General features: G+C 68.8%; 1 protein-coding gene across 2 annotated transcripts; it reads left to right on the top strand.

The window, feature by feature from the left end:
• The first annotated feature begins 380 nt into the window (after positions 1-380).
• On the top strand, positions 381-19235 carry TMC4 (transmembrane channel like 4). Of its 2 annotated transcripts, none has more exons than XM_073322009.1 (16): positions 381-671; positions 1255-1483; positions 1663-1799; positions 2609-2770; positions 4750-4835; positions 6194-6339; positions 7069-7216; positions 7538-7705; positions 8966-9129; positions 12700-12826; positions 13055-13152; positions 15857-16040; positions 16418-16548; positions 17202-17357; positions 17661-17739; positions 18063-19235. In XM_073322009.1, the coding sequence occupies exons 1-16, from the start codon at positions 632-634 to the stop codon at positions 18111-18113; spliced, it is 2106 nt and encodes a 701-aa protein (XP_073178110.1). In that variant the 5' UTR covers positions 381-631; the 3' UTR covers positions 18114-19235. The 2 variants fall into 2 exon arrangements, with proteins under 2 accessions (XP_073178110.1, XP_073178109.1); XM_073322008.1 differs by having other exon boundaries at positions 382-671; positions 8963-9129.
• Positions 19236-19493: the final 258 nt, after the last annotated feature.

The following is a 19493-nucleotide window of genomic DNA, read 5'->3' as shown; positions in this document are numbered from 1 at the left end:
CTGAGTGTCTCGCGCGCCCCCCCCAGGAACCCCCCTCCATTAAGCCCCATTCCCCAGCCCCCTTGACCCCCATTTCCCAAGCCCCGGGGGCCCCCATTCCCCCGCCGCCCTTGACCCCCATTTCCCAGCCCCCGGGGGCCCCCATTCCCCCGTCGCCCTTCACCCCCATTCCCCAGCCCCTGAGAGCCCCCATTCCCCCGCTGCCCTTGACCCCCATTCCCCAGCCCCCAGGGACCCTCATTCCCCCGTCGCCCTTGACCCCCATTTCCCAGCCCCCGGGGGCCCCCATTCCCCCGTCGCCCTTCACCCCCATTCCCCAGCCCCTGGGAGCCCCCATTCCCCCGCTGCCCTTGACCCCCATTTCCCAGCCCCCGGGGACCCTCATTCCCCCGCCGCCCTTGACCCCCATTTCCCAGCCCCTGGGGGCCCCCATTGACCCCCATCCTCCCTGCGAGAAGTCTGTCCCCAGCGGGGCGGGGGGGGCAGCTGTGTTGGGGGGGTTACCTGGGGCCAGCCGCCGCGCCCCCCACGGCTGAGCCGCGCCCCGTCGCCAGGTCACCGCGGGGCCAATGATTAACCGGGCCGGGCCGGGCCGGGCGACGCGTTTCCTCCTTCCCGGAGCGGCCGGACCATGGAGCCGCGCTGGGCGCAGACTGGCCGGGATGGCCCAGGTGAGGAGCCTCTCCCCCCCCCCAACCACCGTCCCGAGTCACCCGGACTCCTGGGTCCCCCCCCAAACACCCCATAACCCGGATTCCTGGGTCCCCGCCCCCGAGTCACCCGGACTCCTGGGTCCCTGCCCCTCCCTCCTCTGGTGTCACCCGGACTCCTGGGTCCCGTCCCCAGCAGCCCCACCCCACGACTCACCCGGATTCCTGGGTCCAGCCCCTCCCCCCGGAGTCACCTGGACTCCTGGGTCCCGTCCCCAGCAGTGCTCCCCCTGCAGTAACCTGGACTCCTGGGTCCCATCTCCAAAAGACACAGCCCCTCCCCACGCCCATCACCCGGATTCCTGTGTCCCATCCCCAGTGTGCAGCCCCACCCCTCCCCCCAAATAATCTGGACTCCAGGGTCCCATCCCAGCAGGCAGCCCCCGACCAGTTACTCAGACTCCTGGGTCCCATCTCCTGAAGCTAGGGCTACCCCAGACAGTAGCCCGGACTCCTGGGTCCCCTCCCCATCCCTGGGTCAGTAAGTGCGGGGAGGGAGGGTGCTGAATCTCTCCCCCGCTCACCCCACTTGCTCCCTCCCCAGATGATGATGACTGGGGCCAGCAGCAGCCCCCCTCATCCCTCTTCCTCCAGCTGCCAAGCAACGCGACCCTGCGTTTCCGTGGCAACGTGGCCAAGGCCTGGGGGGCTGCGCTGGATGAGGGAGAGCCCCCAGGGGCCCCCCAGGAGCGGGATGGGGAAGGAGCCAGGGAGCAGGAGTCGGTTCCCCTGAAACAGCTGCCGCTCTGCATGGCGGAGAAACGAATACTCAGGTAACCCCCCTGCACAGGGCAGGACGCCTGGGTTCCTTTCTGGCTCTGGGAGGGGAGGGGGGCTAGTGGTTAGAGGGGGGGACTGGGAGCCAGGACTCCTGGGTTCTCTCCCCAGCTCTGGGAGGGCCACAGGGGTTTGGGGGGGGCTGAGGTCTCACCCCCATCCCTCTCCCCACCAGGCTCCGGGAGCAGCGGGTCGCCTGGAAACGGAGCCGCTGGGAGCAGTGGCAGGTGGGGATGCGGCACCTGTGGGGACAGGTGAGGGGCGCCCTGCTGTACGCCCAGGTGTGGAGGGGCTCGCTGCACCGCATCGAAGGTAGGACCCCTTTCCCTGCGGCCCAGGTCCCCCTCCCTGCTGAGAGCGACCCTCCACTCTGAGTCCCAGGGTCCCCCCTCCCTGCTGAGATCGACTCCCCCCCCCGAGTCCCAGGGTCCCCCCTCCCTGCTGAGAGCAACCCTCCACTCTGAGTCCCAGGGTCCCACCTCCCCCGCTGAGATCGACTCCCCCCCCCGAGTCCTGTGGTCCCCCCTCCCTGCTGAGAGCGACCCTCCACTCTGAGTCCCAGGGTCCCACCTCCCCCGCTGAGATCGACTCCCCCCCCCCCCCGAGTCCTGTGGTCCCCCCTCCCTGCTGAGAGCGACCCTCCACTCTGAGTCCCAGGGTCCCCGCTCCCTGCTGAGATCGACTCCCCCCCCCCCGAGTCCCAGGGTCCCCCCTCCCTGCTGAGAGCGACCCTCCACTCTGAGTCCCAGGGTCCCCCCTCCCTGCTGAGATCAACCCCCCCCGAGTCCTGTGGTCCCCCCTCCCTGCTGAGAGCGACCCTCCACTCTGAGTCCCAGGGTCCCCCCTCCCTGCTGAGATCAACCCCCCCGAGTCCTGTGGTCCCCCCTCCCTGCTGAGAGCGACCCTCCACTCTGAGTCCCAGGGTCCCCCCTCCCCCGCTGAGATTGACTCCCCCCCCCGAGTCCCAGGCTCCCCCCCTCCCTGCTGAGATCAACCCCCCCTCTGAGCCCTGTGGTCCCCCCTCCCTGCTGAGTGACCCCCCCACACACCGAGCCCTGTGGTCAGCCTCTGCCTGCGGGTTCAGACTCACTGTCGGGGTGACGCTGCCCTTTCCCCCCCAGGTCACTTTGGAACCGGGATCCAGTCGTATTTCAACTTTCTGCGCTTCCTGGTGCTGCTGAACCTGGGGGGGGCCCTGCTCATGGTGGGGTTCGTGGTGGCCCCCAACGCCGCCTTCGAGGGGCTGCAGCTGAACCAGACCCAGCGGGGGCAGAACTCCATGGGTATGGCCGGCCCGGATGCCTGGGTCCCGTCTCCAGTGAGAGAAAGGGGGCGAGAGCCCCCAGAACGGCAGCCTGGATCCCATCCCTATCAAAGGAGATGGGGGAGAAGGGAATTGCCCCCAGAGTGGCAGCCCAGGTCCTATGTCGGGGTGTGTGTGTGACCCACGAGGTTTGGTTTGAGGGGGTCTGTAACGAGGCTGATTCTGGTGGGACCCAATGGAGCGTGCCAAGTCAGGACAAATTGCTTCAAGCAGGGCCGTTACAGCCCAGGGCTGGGGTTTCTGTGCACACCAAGGCAAACCGAACCAGCCAGCCAGAGCGGACTTCGGGTTTGCCCCACTGGCTAACCACAAGTCACACCAGCAATTCCCTTAGACGCTCCAGTTTCCCAGTATCCTCACCAGCGCCACTCGTTATGGGGGCGAATGGTTATGAAAACCAAGACCCCAGTGAAAGAAAAGAGGTTCTCTCGATCCCAAAGGACCGAGCCGCAGAGCCCGGTCAATATACAAAGCAGATCTTACCCACAAATCACACTGTTGCCAACCCTTCAGAATCTAAAATCTAAAGGTTTATTCATAAAAGGAGAAAGAAAGAGCTGAGAGCGAGAAGTGGTTAAATGGAGTCAATGACATCCAGTGATGGCAAAGTTCTTGGTTCAGGCTTGTTGCAGTGATGGCAGAAACTGCAGGTTCAAAGCAAGTCTCTGGAGAACATCCCCAGCTGGGATGGGTCATCGGTCCTTGGTTCAAAGCTTCAGTGTAGCAAAGTCCCGCCAGAGGTGTGAAGCAGGACTGAAGACAAGATGGAGACATCAGCCCTTTAGAGTCTTTTCCACGTGTAAGAACCCCTCTTTGTTCTTACTGTGGAAAATTACAGCAAAATGGAGTTTGGCGTCACATGGGCAAGTCCCGGCCTACCTTGCTGAGTCCCAAGGTGTGTCTGCCTTCTCTCAATGGGTCACTTGTGTCGCTGATGGTCCTTAATGGGCCATCCCGCAGGCTAGGCAGAGCTGACACCAGCTTGTCTGGGGCGTCACCCAGAAGCACAGCATAAGTGTGAAATACAGACAGGATAGATTTCAGAACAGCAGCCCTGTTAGTCTGTATCCTCAAAAAGAACAGGAGGACTTGTGGCACCTTAGAGACTAACAAATTTATTTGAGCTTAAGCTTTCGTGGGCTAAAACCCACTTCATCAGATGCATAGAATGGAACATATAGTCAGAAGATATGTATACACGCAGAGAGCATGAAAAGGTGGAAGTACCCAGACCAACTGAAAGAGGCTAAATAATTAAGAGGAGCGATTATCAGCAGGGGAAAATAAACTTTTGAAGTGATAATCAAGATGGCCCATTTCGGACAGTTGACCCGACGTGTGAGGATACTTAACATGGGGGAAAGATTCAATATGTGTAATGACAGAGACTGGGAATGGCTCAGTCATGACACTAATTGAATCTTTCCCCCATGTTAAGTATCCTCACACCTTTGGGTCAGCTGTCCGAAATGGGCCATCTTGATTATCACTTCAAAAGTTTATTTTCCCCTGCTGATAATCGCTCCTCTTAATTAATTTGCCTCTTTCAGTTGGTCTGGGTACTTCCACCTTTTCATGCTCTCTGTATGTATATATATCTTCTGACTACATGTTCCATTCTATGCATCTGATGAAGTGGGTTTTAGCCCACGAAAGCTTAAACTCAAATAAATGTGTTAGTCTCTCAGGTGCCACAAGTCCTCCTGTTCTTTAGACAGTGTAGAGCCAATATTCATCACTTTACAAAAATGATACACACATATAGACCTCAGACTCATAACCAGTAAACCCCAACCTTGTCTTAGACACCTTACTTGACTCCCTTTATACAAGATTTGGTGCCACTACAGGACCTTGGTTGCAACAATGTTCTGTACGGTCCCAGATTATGTCAATAACGTCACAGGGTCTCACCCCTTTTCTCCCCCCCACTCGCAGTGAACAGAAGCTGCCTGCAGTACGACCCCACTGAGCGGGGCCTGGTCAGCTACTTCACCTACCTCATGGACCTGCTCTCTGGGACGGTGAGAGCCCGGCTCGTGGCCCCCCAGCCCCACGCGCCTCAGCTCCGCCCCCAGCCCCCCATGCCTCAGCTCTGCCCCCCAGCCCCACGCGCCTCAGCTCCGCCCCCAGTCCCCCATGCCTCAGTTCCTCCCCCCAGCCCCCTCAGCTCCGCCCCAGCCCCTTGCACCCACAGCTCTGCTCCAGCCCCCCGCACCTCAGCTCCACCTCCCCAGTACCTCAGCTCTGCCCCCTGCCCCCCACACCTCAGCTCCACCCCCAGCCCCCCACGCCCTCAGCTCCACCCCCCAGCTCTGTCCCCCACCCCGAGCTCCTTCCCAGCCCCCCCAGCTCTGCCCCCAGCCCCCTGCACCTCAGCTCCACCCCTCAGTCCCCCAGCTCTGCCTCCTGCCCTCCATGCCTCAGCTCCGCCCCCAGCCCCCGCACCTCAGCTCCACCCCCCAGTCCCCTAGCTCTGCCCCCCAGCCCCCACACCATCAGCTCCTCCCCAGCTCCCCCCCAGCCCCCATGTCTCAGCTCCGCCCTCAGCCCCCCTGCTCCGCCCCTGCACCTCAGCTCCGCCCCCAGCCCCCCCAGCTCCACCCCTAGCCCCACCAGCTCTGCCCCCAGCCCCCCAGGCCTCAGTTCTTCTCCCCAGGCCCCTCAGCTCCGCCCCCAGCCCCCTGTGTCCTCAGCTCCGCCCCCAGCCCCCCGCACCTGAGCTCCGTCCCCCAGCTCCGCCCCCTGCCCCCTGTGTCCTCAGCTCCGCCCCCAGCCCCCCGCACCTGAGCTCCACCCCCCAGGCCCCTCAGCTCCGCCCCCAGCCCCCTGTGTCCTCAGCTCCGCCCCCAGCCCCCCGCACCTGAGCTCCGCCCCCAAGTCCCCCAGCTCCGCCCCCTGCCCCCTGTGTCCTCAGCTCCGCCCCCAGCCCCCCGCACCTGAGCTCCACCCCCCAGGCCCCTCAGCTCCGCCCCCAGCCCCCTGTGTCCTCAGCTCCGCCCCCAGCCCCCCGCACCTGAGCTCCACCCCCCAGTCCCCCAGCTCCGCCCCCTGCCCCCTGTGTCCTCAGCTCCGCCCCCAGCCCCCCGCACCTGAGCTCCACCCCCCAGGCCCCTCAGCTCCGCCCCCAGCCCCCTGTGTCCTCAGCTCCGCCCCCAGCCCCCCGCACCTGAGCTCCACCCCCCAGTCCCCCACCTCTGCCCCCTGCCCCCCCATGCCATCAGCTCCTCCCCAGCCCCCTTCATGTGTCCCCTACAAATCGAAGCTGGCCCCAATTCCCCAGATCAGTTTGTCACATTCCCAGTCCCAGCCCTGGGGCCGGATGGGAGCCGGCGCCCGCTGGAGGAGACCCCCCCCCCCGCTGAGGCTGTGTCTCTTTCAGGGGTTCATGGAGCTCACACACCTGTTCTACGGTTATTACCAAAACTCGGCCGTGGATTTCGTGGGCTTCTCCTATAACATCCCCCTGGCCTATCTGCTGAGCGTCTTGGGCTACTTCTCCGTCTGCCTCCTCTGGATCGTCCACCGGTGAGTCACTTCCCAGGTGCCCCCGCGGGGGGCCAGCCCCCACCCCGCCCCAGAGGGGCCGCGTCCCAACGCCGGGCGAGGGGGTCCCCGGGTACCCAGCCCCCGCCCCGCCCCAGAGGGGCCGCGTCCCAGTGCCGGGCGAGGGGTCCCCGTATACCCAGCCCCCACCCCGCCCCAGAGGGGCCGCGTCCCAGCGCCGGGCGAGGGGTCCCCGGGTAACCAGCCCCTGCCCCGCCCCAGAGGGGCCGCGTCCCAGCGCCGGGCGAGGGTCCCCGTATACCCAGCCTCCGCCCCGCCCCAGAGGGGCCTTGTCCCAGCGCCGGGCGAGGGTCCCCGTATACCCAGCCCCCGCCCCGCCCCAGAGGGGCCGCGTCCCAGCGCCGGGCGAGGGTCCCCGTATACCCCACCTCCCGCCCCGTCCCAGAGGGGTCGCGTCCCAGCGCCGGGTGAGGGGTCCCCGTATACCCAGCCCCCGCCCCGCCCCAGAGGGGCTGCGTCCCAACGCCGGGCGAGGGGTCCCCGTATACCCAGCCCCCGCCCCGCCCCAGAGGGGCCGCGTCCCAACGCCGGGCGAGGGGTCCCCGTATACCCAGCCCCCGCCCCGCCCCAGAGGGGCCGCGTCCCAGCGCCGGGCGAGGGGTCCCTGTGTAACCAGCCCCTGCGCCCCACCCCAGAGCTGGCTGCACTTTGCCATCTCTGGGGGGCCGTCACCCTGCGCTCTCCCCCCAGGGCCGTCCACCTCCTGAAGCGCAGCCTGGTCGGTGAGAACTGGGAGCTCAGCACCTACAGCCACAAGGTCTTCGCCGGCTGGGATTTCTGCCTGGCGCCAGGCACCGCAGCGGCCATGAAACACAACAGCCTCCGCTACGAGCTGCGGGTGAGGCCAGCAGGGGGCGCAGGGCTGGGGTGCGGGGCAGCCGGGTCGGGGGGCGAGTGGGGGGGGGACACTGAGGTACAGGCAGGCTGGGAATGGACAGGGGCTCTGGGGTGCGGGGCTGGAGGGTGTGATTGGGGGCTGGTGGGGAGGGAGATGGGGTGGGGGGCTGGGGGACTGCATGGGGCGGATGGGTGGATTGCGGGAGAAGGGGGGGGCTGGGGCAGGAAGGGGGGCCGCTGTGTGGAGTGAGAGGCACGGCTGGGGGGGGTGGAGAGGGGCCTGGCTGGGGTGGGGGGCTGCCCTGACGCGCGTCTCTCCCAGATGGACCTGGAGGAACAGACCCTGCGGCGGCTCATGGCCCAGCGCAGCCCGGGCCAGCGACTCGCCCTCTTCAGCCTGCGCGGGGCCCTCAACCTGCTGGTGCTGGGGCTGCTGGGGGCGGCTTTCTACGGCGTCTACCGGGCCACCGAGTACTCGCAGCGGGCCCAGGTACCCGGCCCCTGGCTCCCACCCGCAGCCCCCGTGCGGCCCGCGCCCCTCGCTCCCGCCCCGGGGCCCCCACGCCCCTCGCCCGCGGCCCCCGCGCCCCTCGCTCCCGCCCCGGGGCCCCCACGCCCCTCGCCCGCGGCCCCCGCGCCCCTCGCTCCCGACCCGCGGCCCCCGCGCCCCTCGCTCCCGACCCGCGGCCCCCGCGCCCCTCGCTCCCGACCCGCGGCCCCCGCGCCCCTCGCTCCCGACCCCGGGCCTCCGCGCCCCTCGCTCCCGACCCGCGGCCCCCGCGCCCCTCGCTCCCAACCCGCGGTCCCCGCGCCCCTCGCTCCCGCCCCGGGGCCCCCGCGCCCCTCGCCCGCGGCCCCCGCCCCTCGCTCCCGACCCGGGGCCCCCGCGCCCCTCGCCCGCGGCCCCCCGCGCCCCTCGCTCCCGACCCGCGGCCCCCGCGCCCCTCGCTCCCGACCCCCGCGCCCCTCGCTCCCGACCCGCGGCCCCCGCGCCCCTCGCTCCCGACCCCGGGCCTCCGCGCCCCTCGCCCGCGGCCCCCGCCCCTCGCTCCCGACCCGCGGCCCCCGCGCCCCTCGCCCGCGGCCCCCGCGCCCCTCGCTTCCGACCCGCGGCCCCCGCGCCCCTCGCTCCCGACCCGCGGTCCCCGCGCCCCTCGCCCGCGGCCCCCGCGCCCCTCGCTCCCGCCCCGGGGCCCCCACGCCCCTCGCCCGCGGCCCCCGCGCCCCTCGCTCCCGCCCCGGGGCCCCCACGCCCCTCGCCCGCGGCCCCCGCGCCCCTCGCTCCCGACCCGCGGCCCCCGCGCCCCTCGCTCCCGACCCGCGGCCCCCGCGCCCCTCGCTCCCGACCCAGGGCCCCCGCGCCCCTCGCTCCCGACCCGCGGCCCCCGCGCCCCTCGCTCCCGACCCAGGGCCCCCGCGCCCCTCGCTTCCGACTTGGGTCCCCCGCGCCCCTCGCTCCCGACCCGCGGCCCCTGTGCGGCCCGCGCCCCTCGCTCCTGACCTGGGGCCCCTGCGCCCCTCGCCCGCGGCCCCCACGCCCCTCGCTCCCGACCCCTGGCCTCCGTGCCCCTCGCTCCCGACCCGCGGCCCCCACACCCCTCGCTCCTGCGGTCGCCCGTGTCCCCTTCCATGGGGGGCAGTGGTGCTATCCCAGCTGCCAGCCCTTCAGCTGCTCGGCTCCCCACAAGGGACTTGGGGGGAGGGGATTCTGCTCTGACCCCTGGTGACCCCTCCCCCCCCTCCGCAGCAGGACACCAGCCCGGGGCAGCAAGGACTGGTCTTGGGGCTGCTGGTGGCCTATCTGCCCTCCATAGTGATCACGGCCGCCAACCAGCTGGTGCCGCTGGCCTTCGGGCTGCTGGTGCGCCTGGAGAGATACCCGCTCAGCCTGGAGATCCGGCTCACCCTGCTGAGGTACCGGGGGGCAGCCAGGGCTGTGCCCTACCCCAGGGGCAGCTCTGGGGGAGGGGTCCCCGTGTACCAGCCCCCGCCCCACCCCCATGGGCAGCGCCGGGCGAGGGGTCCCCGTGTACCAGCCCCCAGCCCCCGTGGGCAGCGCCGGGCGAGGGGTCCCCGTGTAACCGCCCCCGCCCCACCCCCAGGGGCAGCGCCGGGCGAGGGGTCCCCGTGTACCAGCCCCCAACCCCCGTGGGCAGCGCCGGGCGAGGGGTCCCCGTGTACCAGCCCCCAACCCCCGTGGGCAGCGCCGGGCGAGGGGTCCCCGTGTAACCGCCCCTGCCCCACCCCCAGGGACAGCGCCGGGCGAGGGGTCCCCGTATACCAGCCCCCAACCCCCGTGGGCAGCGCCGGGCGAGGGGTCCCCGTGTAACCGCCCCCGCCCCACCCCCATGGACAGCGCCGGGCGAGGGGTCCCCGTGTACCAGCCCCCAACCCCCATGGGCAGCGCCGGGCGAGGGGTCCCCGTGTACCAGCCCCCATCCCCCGTGGGCAGCGCCTGGCGAGGGGTCCCCGTGTACCAGCCCCCAACCCCCGTGGGCAGCGCCGGGCGAGGGGTCCCCGTGTACCAGCCCCCAACCCCCGTGGGCAGCGCCGGGCGAGGGGTCCCCGTGTACCAGCCCCCATCCCCCGTGGGCAGCGCCTGGCGAGGGGTCCCCGTGTACCAGCCCCCAGCCCCCGTGGGCAGCGCCGGGCGAGGGGTCCCCGTGTACCAGCCCCCAGCCCCCGTGGGCAGCGCCGGGCGAGGGGTCCCCGTGTACCAGCCCCCAGCCCCCGTGGGCAGCGCCGGGCGAGGGGTCCCCGTGTACCAGCCCCCGCCCCACCCCCAGGGACAGCGCCGGGCGAGGGGTCCCCGTGTACCAGCCCCCATCCCCCGTGGGCAGCGCTGGGCGAGGGGTCCCCGTGTACCAGCCCCCATCCCCTGTGGGCAGCGCTGGGCGAGGGGTCCCCGTGTACCAGCCCCCGCCCCACCCCCAGGGACAGCGCTGGGCGAGGGGTCCCCGTGTACCAGCCCCCGCCCCACCACCAGGGACAGCGCTGGGCGAGGGATCCCCGTGTACCAGCCCCCATCCCCCGTGGGCAGCGCCGGGCGAGGGGTCCCCGTGTACCAGCCCCCATCCCCCGTGGGCAGCGCCGGGCGAGGGGTCCCCGTGTACCAGCCCCCGCCCCACCCCCGTGGGCAGCGCCGGGTGAGGGGTCCCCGTGTACCAGCCCCCGTGGGCAGCGCCGGGCGAGGGGTCCCCGTGTACCAGCCCCCGCCCCACCCCCAGGGACAGCGCTGGGCGAGGGGTCGCTGTGTACCAGCCCCCGCCCCACCCCCGTGGGCAGCGCCGGGTGAGGGGTCCCCGTGTACCAGCCCCCGTGGGCAGCGCCGGGCGAGGGGTCCCCGTGTACCAGCCCCCGCCCCACCCCCAGGGACAGCGCTGGGCGAGGGGTCCCCGTGTACCAGCCCCCATCCCCGTGGGCAGCGCCGGGCGAGGGGTCCCCGTGTACCAGCCCCCATCCCCCGTGGGCAGCCCCGGGTGAGGGGTCCCCGTGTACCAGCCCCCGCCCCACCCCCGTGGGCAGCGCCGGGTGAGGGGTCCCCGTGTACCAGCCCCCGCCCCACCCCCGTGGGCAGCCCCGGGTGAGGGGTCCCCGTGTACCAGCCCCCGCCCCACCCCCGTGGGCAGCGCCAGGCGAGGGGTCGCCGTGTACCAGCCCCCGCCCCACCCCCGTGGGCAGCGCCGGGCGAGGGGTCCCCGTGTACCAGCCCCCGCCCCACCCCCAGGGACAGCGCTGGGCGAGGGGTCCCCGTGTACCAGCCCCCATCCCCCGTGGGCAGTGCCGGGCGAGGGGTCCCCGTGTACCAGCCCCCATCCCCCGTGGGCAGCCCCGGGTGAGGGGTCCCCGTGTACCAGCCCCCGCCCCACCCCCGTGGGCAGCGCCAGGCGAGGGGTCGCCGTGTACCAGCCCCCGCCCCACCCCCGTGGGCAGCGCCGGGCGAGGGGTCCCCGTGTACCAGCCCCCGCCCCACCCCCAGGGACAGCGCCGGGCGAGGGGTCCCCGTGTACCAGCCCCCATCCCCCGTGGGCAGCGCTGGGCGAGGGGTCCCTGTGTACCAGCCCCCATCCCCTGTGGGCAGCGCTGGGCGAGGGGTCCCCGTGTACCAGCCCCCGCCCCACCCCCAGGGACAGCGCTGGGCGAGGGGTCGCCGTGTACCAGCCCCCGCCCCACCCCCATGGGCAGCGCCGGGCGAGGGGTCCCCGTGTACCAGCCCCCGCCCCACCCCCAGGGACAGCGCTGGGCGAGGGATCCCCGTGTACCAGCCCCCATCCCCCGTGGGCAGCGCCGGGCGAGGGGTCCCCGTGTACCAGCCCCCATCCCCCGTGGGCAGCGCCGGGCGAGGGGTCCCCGTGTACCAGCCCCCGCCCCACCCCCGTGGGCAGCGCCGGGTGAGGGGTCCCCGTGTACCAGCCCCCGTGGGCAGCGCCGGGCGAGGGGTCCCCGTGTACCAGCCCCCGCCCCACCCCCAGGGACAGCGCTGGGCGAGGGGTCGCCGTGTACCAGCCCCCGCCCCACCCCCATGGGCAGCGCCGGGCGAGGGGTCCCCGTGTACCAGCCCCCGCCCCACCCCCAGGGACAGCGCTGGGCGAGGGGTCCCCGTGTACCAGCCCCCATCCCCCGTGGGCAGCGCCGGGCGAGGGGTCCCCGTGTACCAGCCCCCATCCCCCGTGGGCAGCCCCGGGTGAGGGGTCCCCGTGTACCAGCCCCCGCCCCACCCCCGTGGGCAGCGCCGGGTGAGGGGTCCCCGTGTACCAGCCCCCGCCCCACCCCCGTGGGCAGCCCCGGGTGAGGGGTCCCCGTGTACCAGCCCCCGCCCCACCCCCGTGGGCAGCCCCGGGTGAGGGGTCCCCGTGTACCAGCCCCCGCCCCACCCCCGTGGGCAGCGCCAGGCGAGGGGTCGCCGTGTACCAGCCCCCGCCCCACCCCCGTGGGCAGCGCCGGGCGAGGGGTCCCCGTGTACCAGCCCCCGCCCCACCCCCAGGGACAGCGCTGGGCGAGGGGTCCCCGTGTACCAGCCCCCATCCCCCGTGGGCAGTGCCGGGCGAGGGGTCCCCGTGTACCAGCCCCCATCCCCCGTGGGCAGCCCCGGGTGAGGGGTCCCCGTGTACCAGCCCCCGCCCCACCCCCGTGGGCAGCGCCAGGCGAGGGGTCCCCGTGTACCAGCCCCCGCCCCACCCCCAGGGACAGCGCTGGGCGAGGGGTCGCCGTGTACCAGCCCCCGCCCCACCCCCAGGGACAGCGCTGGGCGAGGGGTCCCCGTGTACCAGCCCCCATCCCCCGTGGGCAGCGCCGGGCGAGGGGTCCCCGTGTACCAGCCCCCATCCCCCGTGGGCAGCGCTGGGCGAGGGGTCCCCGTGTACCAGCCCCCAGCCCCCGTGGGCAGCGCCGGGCGAGGGGTCCCCGTGTACCAGCCCCCAGCCCCCGTGGGCAGCGCTGGGCGAGGGGTCCCCTTCTAACCAGCCCCCCCCCTCCCTGTGGCAGGACCGTGTTCCTGCGTCTCTCCAGCCTCCTCGTTCTCCTCTTCTCCCTCTGGACCCAGATCACCTGCCACGGGGACCCCGCTGCCGATTCCTGCAGGATCTGCCACTACAACCACCAGCAGCACCCGGTCAGCGCAGGACGCCTGGGTTCTCTCCCGGCTCGGGGGGGGCAGTGGGGTCTGGTGGCTGGAGCGCGGCGGGGGAGCCGGGAGCCCGGACGCCTGGGTTCTCTCCCAGCTCGGGGGGGGGGCAGTGGGGTCTGGCGGCTGGAGCGCAGTGGGGGAGCCGGGAGCCCGGACGCCTGGGTCCTGTGGCCGTGTGGGGTGCTGACACGTCCCGTCCCGTCCCCCCCGCAGTGCTGGGAGACGAGCGTGGGGCAGGAGATGTACAAGCTGCTGGTGTTCGACCTGCTTGTGCTGCTGTTGGTGCTGCTGCTGGTGGAGTTCCCCCGCAAGTGAGAGATGGGCTGGGGGGGCGGGATCCGCACTGGGGTGGGGGTGGGGCTGGGGGGAGGTGGGATCCGCACTGGGGTGGGGGTGGGGGGTCGGTGGGCTGGGGGGGTGGGATCCGCACTGGGGTGGGGGTGGGGGGGTCGGTGGGCTGGGGGGGGTGGGATCCGCACTGGGGTGGGGGGTCGGTGGGCTGGGGGGGAGGTGGGATCCGCACTGGGGTGGGGGGTCAGTGGGCTGGGGGGAGGTGGGATCCGCACTGGGGTGGGGGTGGGGGGGTCAGTGGGCTGGCGGGGAGGTGGGATCCGCACTGCGGGGGGGTGGGGGTGGGATCTGTTCTAGGGGTGGATGGGAATCAGTGGCCATATAAGGGGGGTCCCGGGGCGAGTGGGTTGGCTCTGGGGTTTGGGGCTCAGGCCAGAGGGGAGTTGTGACGAAGTGGGACTGTTCTTGATGTTTCCTCCGAGTGGTGTGGGGGTGCCTCGGTTTCCCCTAGGCAGTCCTTGGGTGTCTAGGGGGTGGGGTAAGGGTGTATGATCGTTGCAGAGCCCTAGAGGGCAGGTGTGTGCAGGGGTCTGGACACAGAGAAGGGCCGACACCCTGTTTCCTGGCCACTGATGGCCTGGGCCCTTCCCCCCTGCAAGGTGAGAGCTAAAGGGTTGGAGAACAAAGGAATCAGGTGGCCTCCTGGCCCGGGAAAGGGACAAAGCCCAGAGGAGGAGGGGCTGGAGGGAGTTTCAGTTTGGGGCTGGCTGGGGACATGGAGTGAAGGGCAGATGTGGTTGTCTGGCTCCCTGCCCCCCAAAATGGACCCAGCTGAGGGGTCCTGTTCTCTGCACCTACAAGCTCTGTGTTAGACCATGTTCCTGTCATCTAATAAACCTCTGTTTTACTGGCTGGCTGAGAGTCCCGTCTGACTGCGGAGTTGGGGGGCAGGACCCTCTGGCTTCCCCAGGATACCTGCCTGAGCGGACTCGCTGGGGGAAGCGCACGGAGGGGCAGAGGAGGCTGAATGCTCCGAGGTCAGACCCAGGAAGGTGGAAGCCGGGTGAGCTGTGTGTCCTGCAGACAGGCTGCTCACAGGAAGGCGACTGCCCCAGAGTCCTGACTGGCTTCATGGGGAGCAGTTCCGGAGCATCGCCCAGGGACTCCGTGACAACTGGTGGCAGCGGTGGGATCTACTGCACCCCGTGGACGGCGCTTCCTGCAGTAAGTGACTGGGGAGCAGTAAAACGAAGGGGGATTGACGGGGACCAGGTGTGCTGAAGATTCAGAGAGAGACGGTTTCAGGGGGCGGTTAACTCCTGGAAGTGTGTGACCAGAGAGAAGGACTTTTGCAGTAACAGGGTCCCCCTGGGGATTGCAGCGAGCGGTCCCAGGGGCGGAGGAGTCTGCAGCTCGACCCTGGCAAAGAGGTGGTGACCTCGAGAAGGGCTGGCACCCTCGGGGTTTTTCCTGGAAACCGTGGGGAGCTGAGAGCACACAGGCCTGTGAGTCCACAACAACTTGGGAAGAGCGGAGTGACGGCCTGTCACTGTCTCCTTAAGAAGGACATTGTAACCCTGTGCAGAAAGAGAGGGTTGAGCACTGGAAAGTTCACCAAAGCACAGTTAATCGTGCAGCTGGAGGAGGATGACCGCTCTAAGGAGCAGATTTCTGACCCCAAATGGGGCTATAGCAGGATCTGGGAGCAGCTGGAGTGGGAGCCAGGCATCCCCAAGACTCCTGTCCCCGACCAGACGAGGGTCTTCATGATCGGGTTCCCCATCGGGGGATCGGAGACGGACGGGATTGGAGCTGAGTCCGAGAGAGCAAGAGGACTGTGGGAGACAGCGAGAGCCCGAGAAAGAGCTGCAGAAGCAGCAGCAGCATGAACTGGCGGTGGGGGAGCGGAGAGGCCTAGGGGACCCCCCAGGGGTGAGTGGGGATAGACCCCGGGGGGCCAGTTCCGCAGGGAACCTCGAGAGTAAATTGCTGCCCCTGGTTAAGGAGGCGGGGGATGTGGATGCCACCTCACTGCCTTTGAGCAGGCTGGAGATTTGAACCAGGGGACCCTGCGGAAAAGCCACGGTGTCTAGCTCCCTTGCTGGGCCCCAAGGCCATCGACTCCGTCAGCCAGATGGGTGGGGAGGTGGACAGGCTCCCACTCCTGACCCCAACCTATATGTCTGTGTGGAGTTTCCTGGGGCCAGGCCCCTCGGACCCCCAGTGGGAGCGGAAGGTGATGGTCAATGGGGAGACATTCCTGGGGTGGCGAGATCCTGGGACAGAGAGAACTGGTGTCAGGCCCTGGGTGGTGCAGCCTCAGAGGCTGAGGGGCTGGGTGAGCTGGGTGAGGGTCCCAGGGACGAAGCCCCTCGCCCTGCCTATGGCCCAGGTCCCTGTGCAGACCCAGGAGGGGTGGGGCTGGCTGGCCGTTGGGGTGCACCAGGATACCAGCTGCGAGACCCTGTTGTGGGGTGACTGTGTCTCTTTGGGACAGGATCCAGGCCCTGTTCCTGTAACTGCCAAGGGTTTGAATTTGAACCCAGGGGAAACCGAGGCACCCCCACACCACTCGGAGGAAACATCAAGAACAGTCCCACTTCGTCACAGGAGTGGGGAGCTGGGGGACAACGACTGGGGTTGGAGGCAGGGCTAGTGCTGGGGTGGGGGGAGCTGGGCTCAGAGCAGTCTCCTCCGCCCTTCACCCCCTCCTGCTCCCCCCAGGCTGCTGGTGACCCACGGCCCTGCCCCCCTGGCCCGGCTGTTGGGGCAGCAGGAGTTCCTGGTGCCCCCCAACGTGCTGGACCTGGTGTACAGCCAGACCGTGTGCTGGGTCGGCACCGCCTTCTCCCCCCTGCTGCCCCTGCTCCACGCCGCCAAATTCATCCTGTTTTTCTACCTCAAGAAGGTGAGAGCCCGGATGCCTGGGTCCTCTCCCCGCCTCGGGGAGGGGGGTCTAGTGGTGAGAGCGGGGGAGAGGGGGCGGGCGGGACTGGGAGCTCGGACACCTGGGTCCTCTCCTGAGGGGGCCTAGTTGGCGGGGGAGGGACTGGGAGCTCGGATGCCTGGGTCCTCTCCCGGGAGGGGGGCAAGTGGTGAGCGCGGAGGGGTGGAGGGACTGGGAGCTCGGACGCCTGGGTCCTCTCCCGGGAGGGGGGCAAGTGGTGAGCGCGGAGGGGTGGAGGGACTGGGAGCTCGGACGCCTGGGTCCTCTCCCGGGATGGGGAGGGGGGGCTGTCTGGTGGCTCAGCGCCCCGGGTTCACGTCTGTCTCGTCACCCCCCAGCTCACCCTGTTCTCGAACTGCCGCCCGGCCGACCGCACCTTCCGCGCCTCTATCTCCAGCTTCTTCTTCCTGCTGGTTCTGCTGCTGGGCCTGGCCATCGCCTGGGTGCCCCTGCTGTACAGCGTCTTTGTGTGAGTGCCCCCCTGCCCCCTGGATCCCCCCCGCCTGGGCCCCCTCCCCCAGGGTCCCCTGCCCCCCTCCCCCAGCCCCCTGGGGTCCCCTGCTCCCCTCAGCCAGCCTCCCAGCTCCTCTGGATTCCACCCCGGCCTGGCCCCCAGCCTCCCCTTGCCCAGCCCCCCGGCTCCTGGGGTTCCCTTCCCCCTTCCCCCCAGGGTCCCCTGCCCCCCTCACCCAGCCCATCACCTCCCGGGTTCCCTCACCCAGCCCCCTGGGTTCCCCTGGTCCCCTCACCCAGCCTCCCAGCCCCCCAGCTCCTGGGGTTCCCTTCCCCCTTCCCCCAGCCCCCCCAGGGTCTCCTGCCCCCTTCACCCAGGCCCCTGGTATCCCCCACCCCTCGTCCATTCCCAGGGTGCCCCACCGCTCTCACTCAGTTCCCCTGGGGTCCCCTGTCCCCCTCTCCCACCTCCCCAGCCCTCCTCGCCCACACCTCTAGCTCCTTGGGGTCTGCTGCCCCACCTCACCCAGCCCTCCAGGGTCCTCCCCCCCAGCATGACAAACCCCCTTATCCTCCTCCCTCCCCGTCCCCCGCCCGGGGCGCTGTGTCTGCTTCCCTGACTTGGACTTGGTTCCCCGCCCCCCAACTCACTCTCTCTCCCCCCCACAGCCTCCAGCCCTCCCAGGCCTGTGGCCCGTTCCGGGGTGAGCCGACCATGTGGAGCACCCTCTGGGTGGCCATCGACACCCTGCCCCTCGTGGCCAGGGAGTTCCTGCAGTTTGTGGGCTCGCTGGCCTTCGCTGTGCCGCTATTCCTGCTGCTGTGGTGAGGGGCCTCCGGGGAATCCCCCTGGGCTGGGGGGCGCTAGAGGGGATAGGACACATGGAGGGGGGGTCTGATGCCAGGCAGCAGGGACATGGAGACACACAGAGAGCAGGGGCCCATCCCCTCCATGCGGGGGCGAGAGGGGAGGATGGACGGACGCAGAGCAGAGCTTGTCCCCGCCAGCAGGGGGCAGCAGGGACGGACAGACACGCACGCACACAACTTCCGGGCTGCCCCTGACCCCACCTCTCACTCACTGTCTAACCCCCTCCTGGCTTTTCTCTTCCCATCCCACAACCGCAGCATCCTCATGTTCTACCTGATGGCCCTGGATCATTCCTACAGCTGCCTGGTGAAGGAACTCAAAGGGCAGCTGCGCCTGGTGAGTGATGTCCCGGAGCCATGGGGCTTTTTGCCACTGGGGGGAGCCGGCTCCCATCTGGGATCGCCGTTAGCCGGTGGGACTCCTTGCCACAAGACGATCCTGGGCCTGGCGGGGTGGGTTATTGATAGGGAGAAATGAGGAACGGCGTACTCCCTGCTTTGGCCACTAGAGGCTGCCATGTCTCCCTCCTCCGAAGTAGGTGGGAGGTGGGTGGAGGCAGAGCCGGGATACCGGGGTAGATGGGCCCCTGGGCTGGCCCCAGATGGCTGTACTTACCCTCCAGGGTTCCCACCTCTTTTCAACCCTTCTTTTTCCCACAGGAGGGGCAGGATAAGGTCTTCTTAGTGACTCAGATCACAGAGCTCAGCTAAGGAGAGCGCCACCCACAACTCCCGTCCAGTTGATTTGAGGATGACTCTTGGCCCTGCCTTGTCGGACCTGTCCCGCCCCTGCCAGTGTCAGCGATTTGCCTGTGTGCCAAACCCGCCCCCTGCTGGAAGAAAACTACAATAACCTCCAAAGAACCCGGAGCTCGTTCATGGACTGTGTGTAAGAATCACTCGTCTGGTGCTGAGACGTGGCCCCTCTGGGATGGGGTGCGGGGGCTGTTTATACAGATACCTCTCACCTGGTGCTGAGACGTGGCCCCTCTGGAGTGGGGTGTAGGGGCTGGGTATATGGGGACCCCTCGCCTGGCACGGAGACACGACCTCTCTGGGGTGGGGGGTGGGGTTTGGTTATACAGGGACCCCTTGCCGGCAGCTGCTCTTTACCGCCGCCCAGTGACGCTGTTCAGTTTTGGACAGGAAGTGAAGCAGAACCCTGCGTGTGACGGACGTCCCAGGGGGCTTTGCAGGAAGAGGAGGTAGAATTACCTGTGTCCAAAACGGGCGAGGCTGCTGGCCTTCAGGCCCCACTTCTCACACTCTCCATCCTATCCCAGCCTAGCCCCCCGCCCTCCGAACGGAGTAGATAGCAGGTGAACCGGAGTGAATCTCTTGTTGCCGGCTGGCAGCAGAACTCCATTGTCGCACTCCAGGGCAGCTGCATTTGTATTCCCTATCCACCGGTCTGCAGCTGCCACCCCTCTTAGGCGGAGACCCGCGTCTCTCCCTCCCTCCTTGTCCAGGCTCTGATTTCACCACACACACACAAACCCGCAAAGAGCGATTGCCATCGACAATAATCGCCATTTACCGCTCGGCCAAGCCAAGGAAACCCTGCTCGGAAACTTAACAGCGTTTGATTTCCTGGGTGTATTTTGAGACGCGATGTTGACAATTTAACGGCTTTTAAAGCGGTGACTTTTTGAGTCTCTAACACCTGCTGTCGATAAATCATTGGCTGACTCCCCCCGTTCTTTGACTCTCCTGTGATTTTCTGCAATTGGGAAAATTTTAAGTCTGAAAAAAAAAAAAAGCAAAAAAAAAAAGCTTAAAAATAAAATGCTAGTTTTGGTTTGAAATGATACAATAAAAATTGAATTCTGCCAGGCCCATGTGTAAGTAATCCAGGGGGCGGTGAAGGGTGTGGGGGGAGCTGGTGTGCAGGGCTGGAAGCAAACAGCAGTGGGTTTGTGCCCCCACAGCCACCTCCATTATCTCCGCGTCTGCTCCGTGCCCTCCACCCGGGCTGCATGGGAGGCCGTGTACTTCCGTGCACGCAGGGTGCACAAGATCGGCCACAGGGGGGTGAGAGCAATGGTCCATGTAGCCCAGTATCCCATCTCCGGGGCGGTGCACGGCGCAGGG

This window comes from Lepidochelys kempii, chromosome 23 (genome assembly GCF_965140265.1).
Source record: "Lepidochelys kempii isolate rLepKem1 chromosome 23, rLepKem1.hap2, whole genome shotgun sequence".
NCBI lineage: Eukaryota > Metazoa > Chordata > Testudines > Cheloniidae > Lepidochelys > Lepidochelys kempii.
The sequence above is the reverse complement of the archived record's forward strand: the minus strand, read 5'-3'. Positions and strand labels throughout refer to the sequence as shown.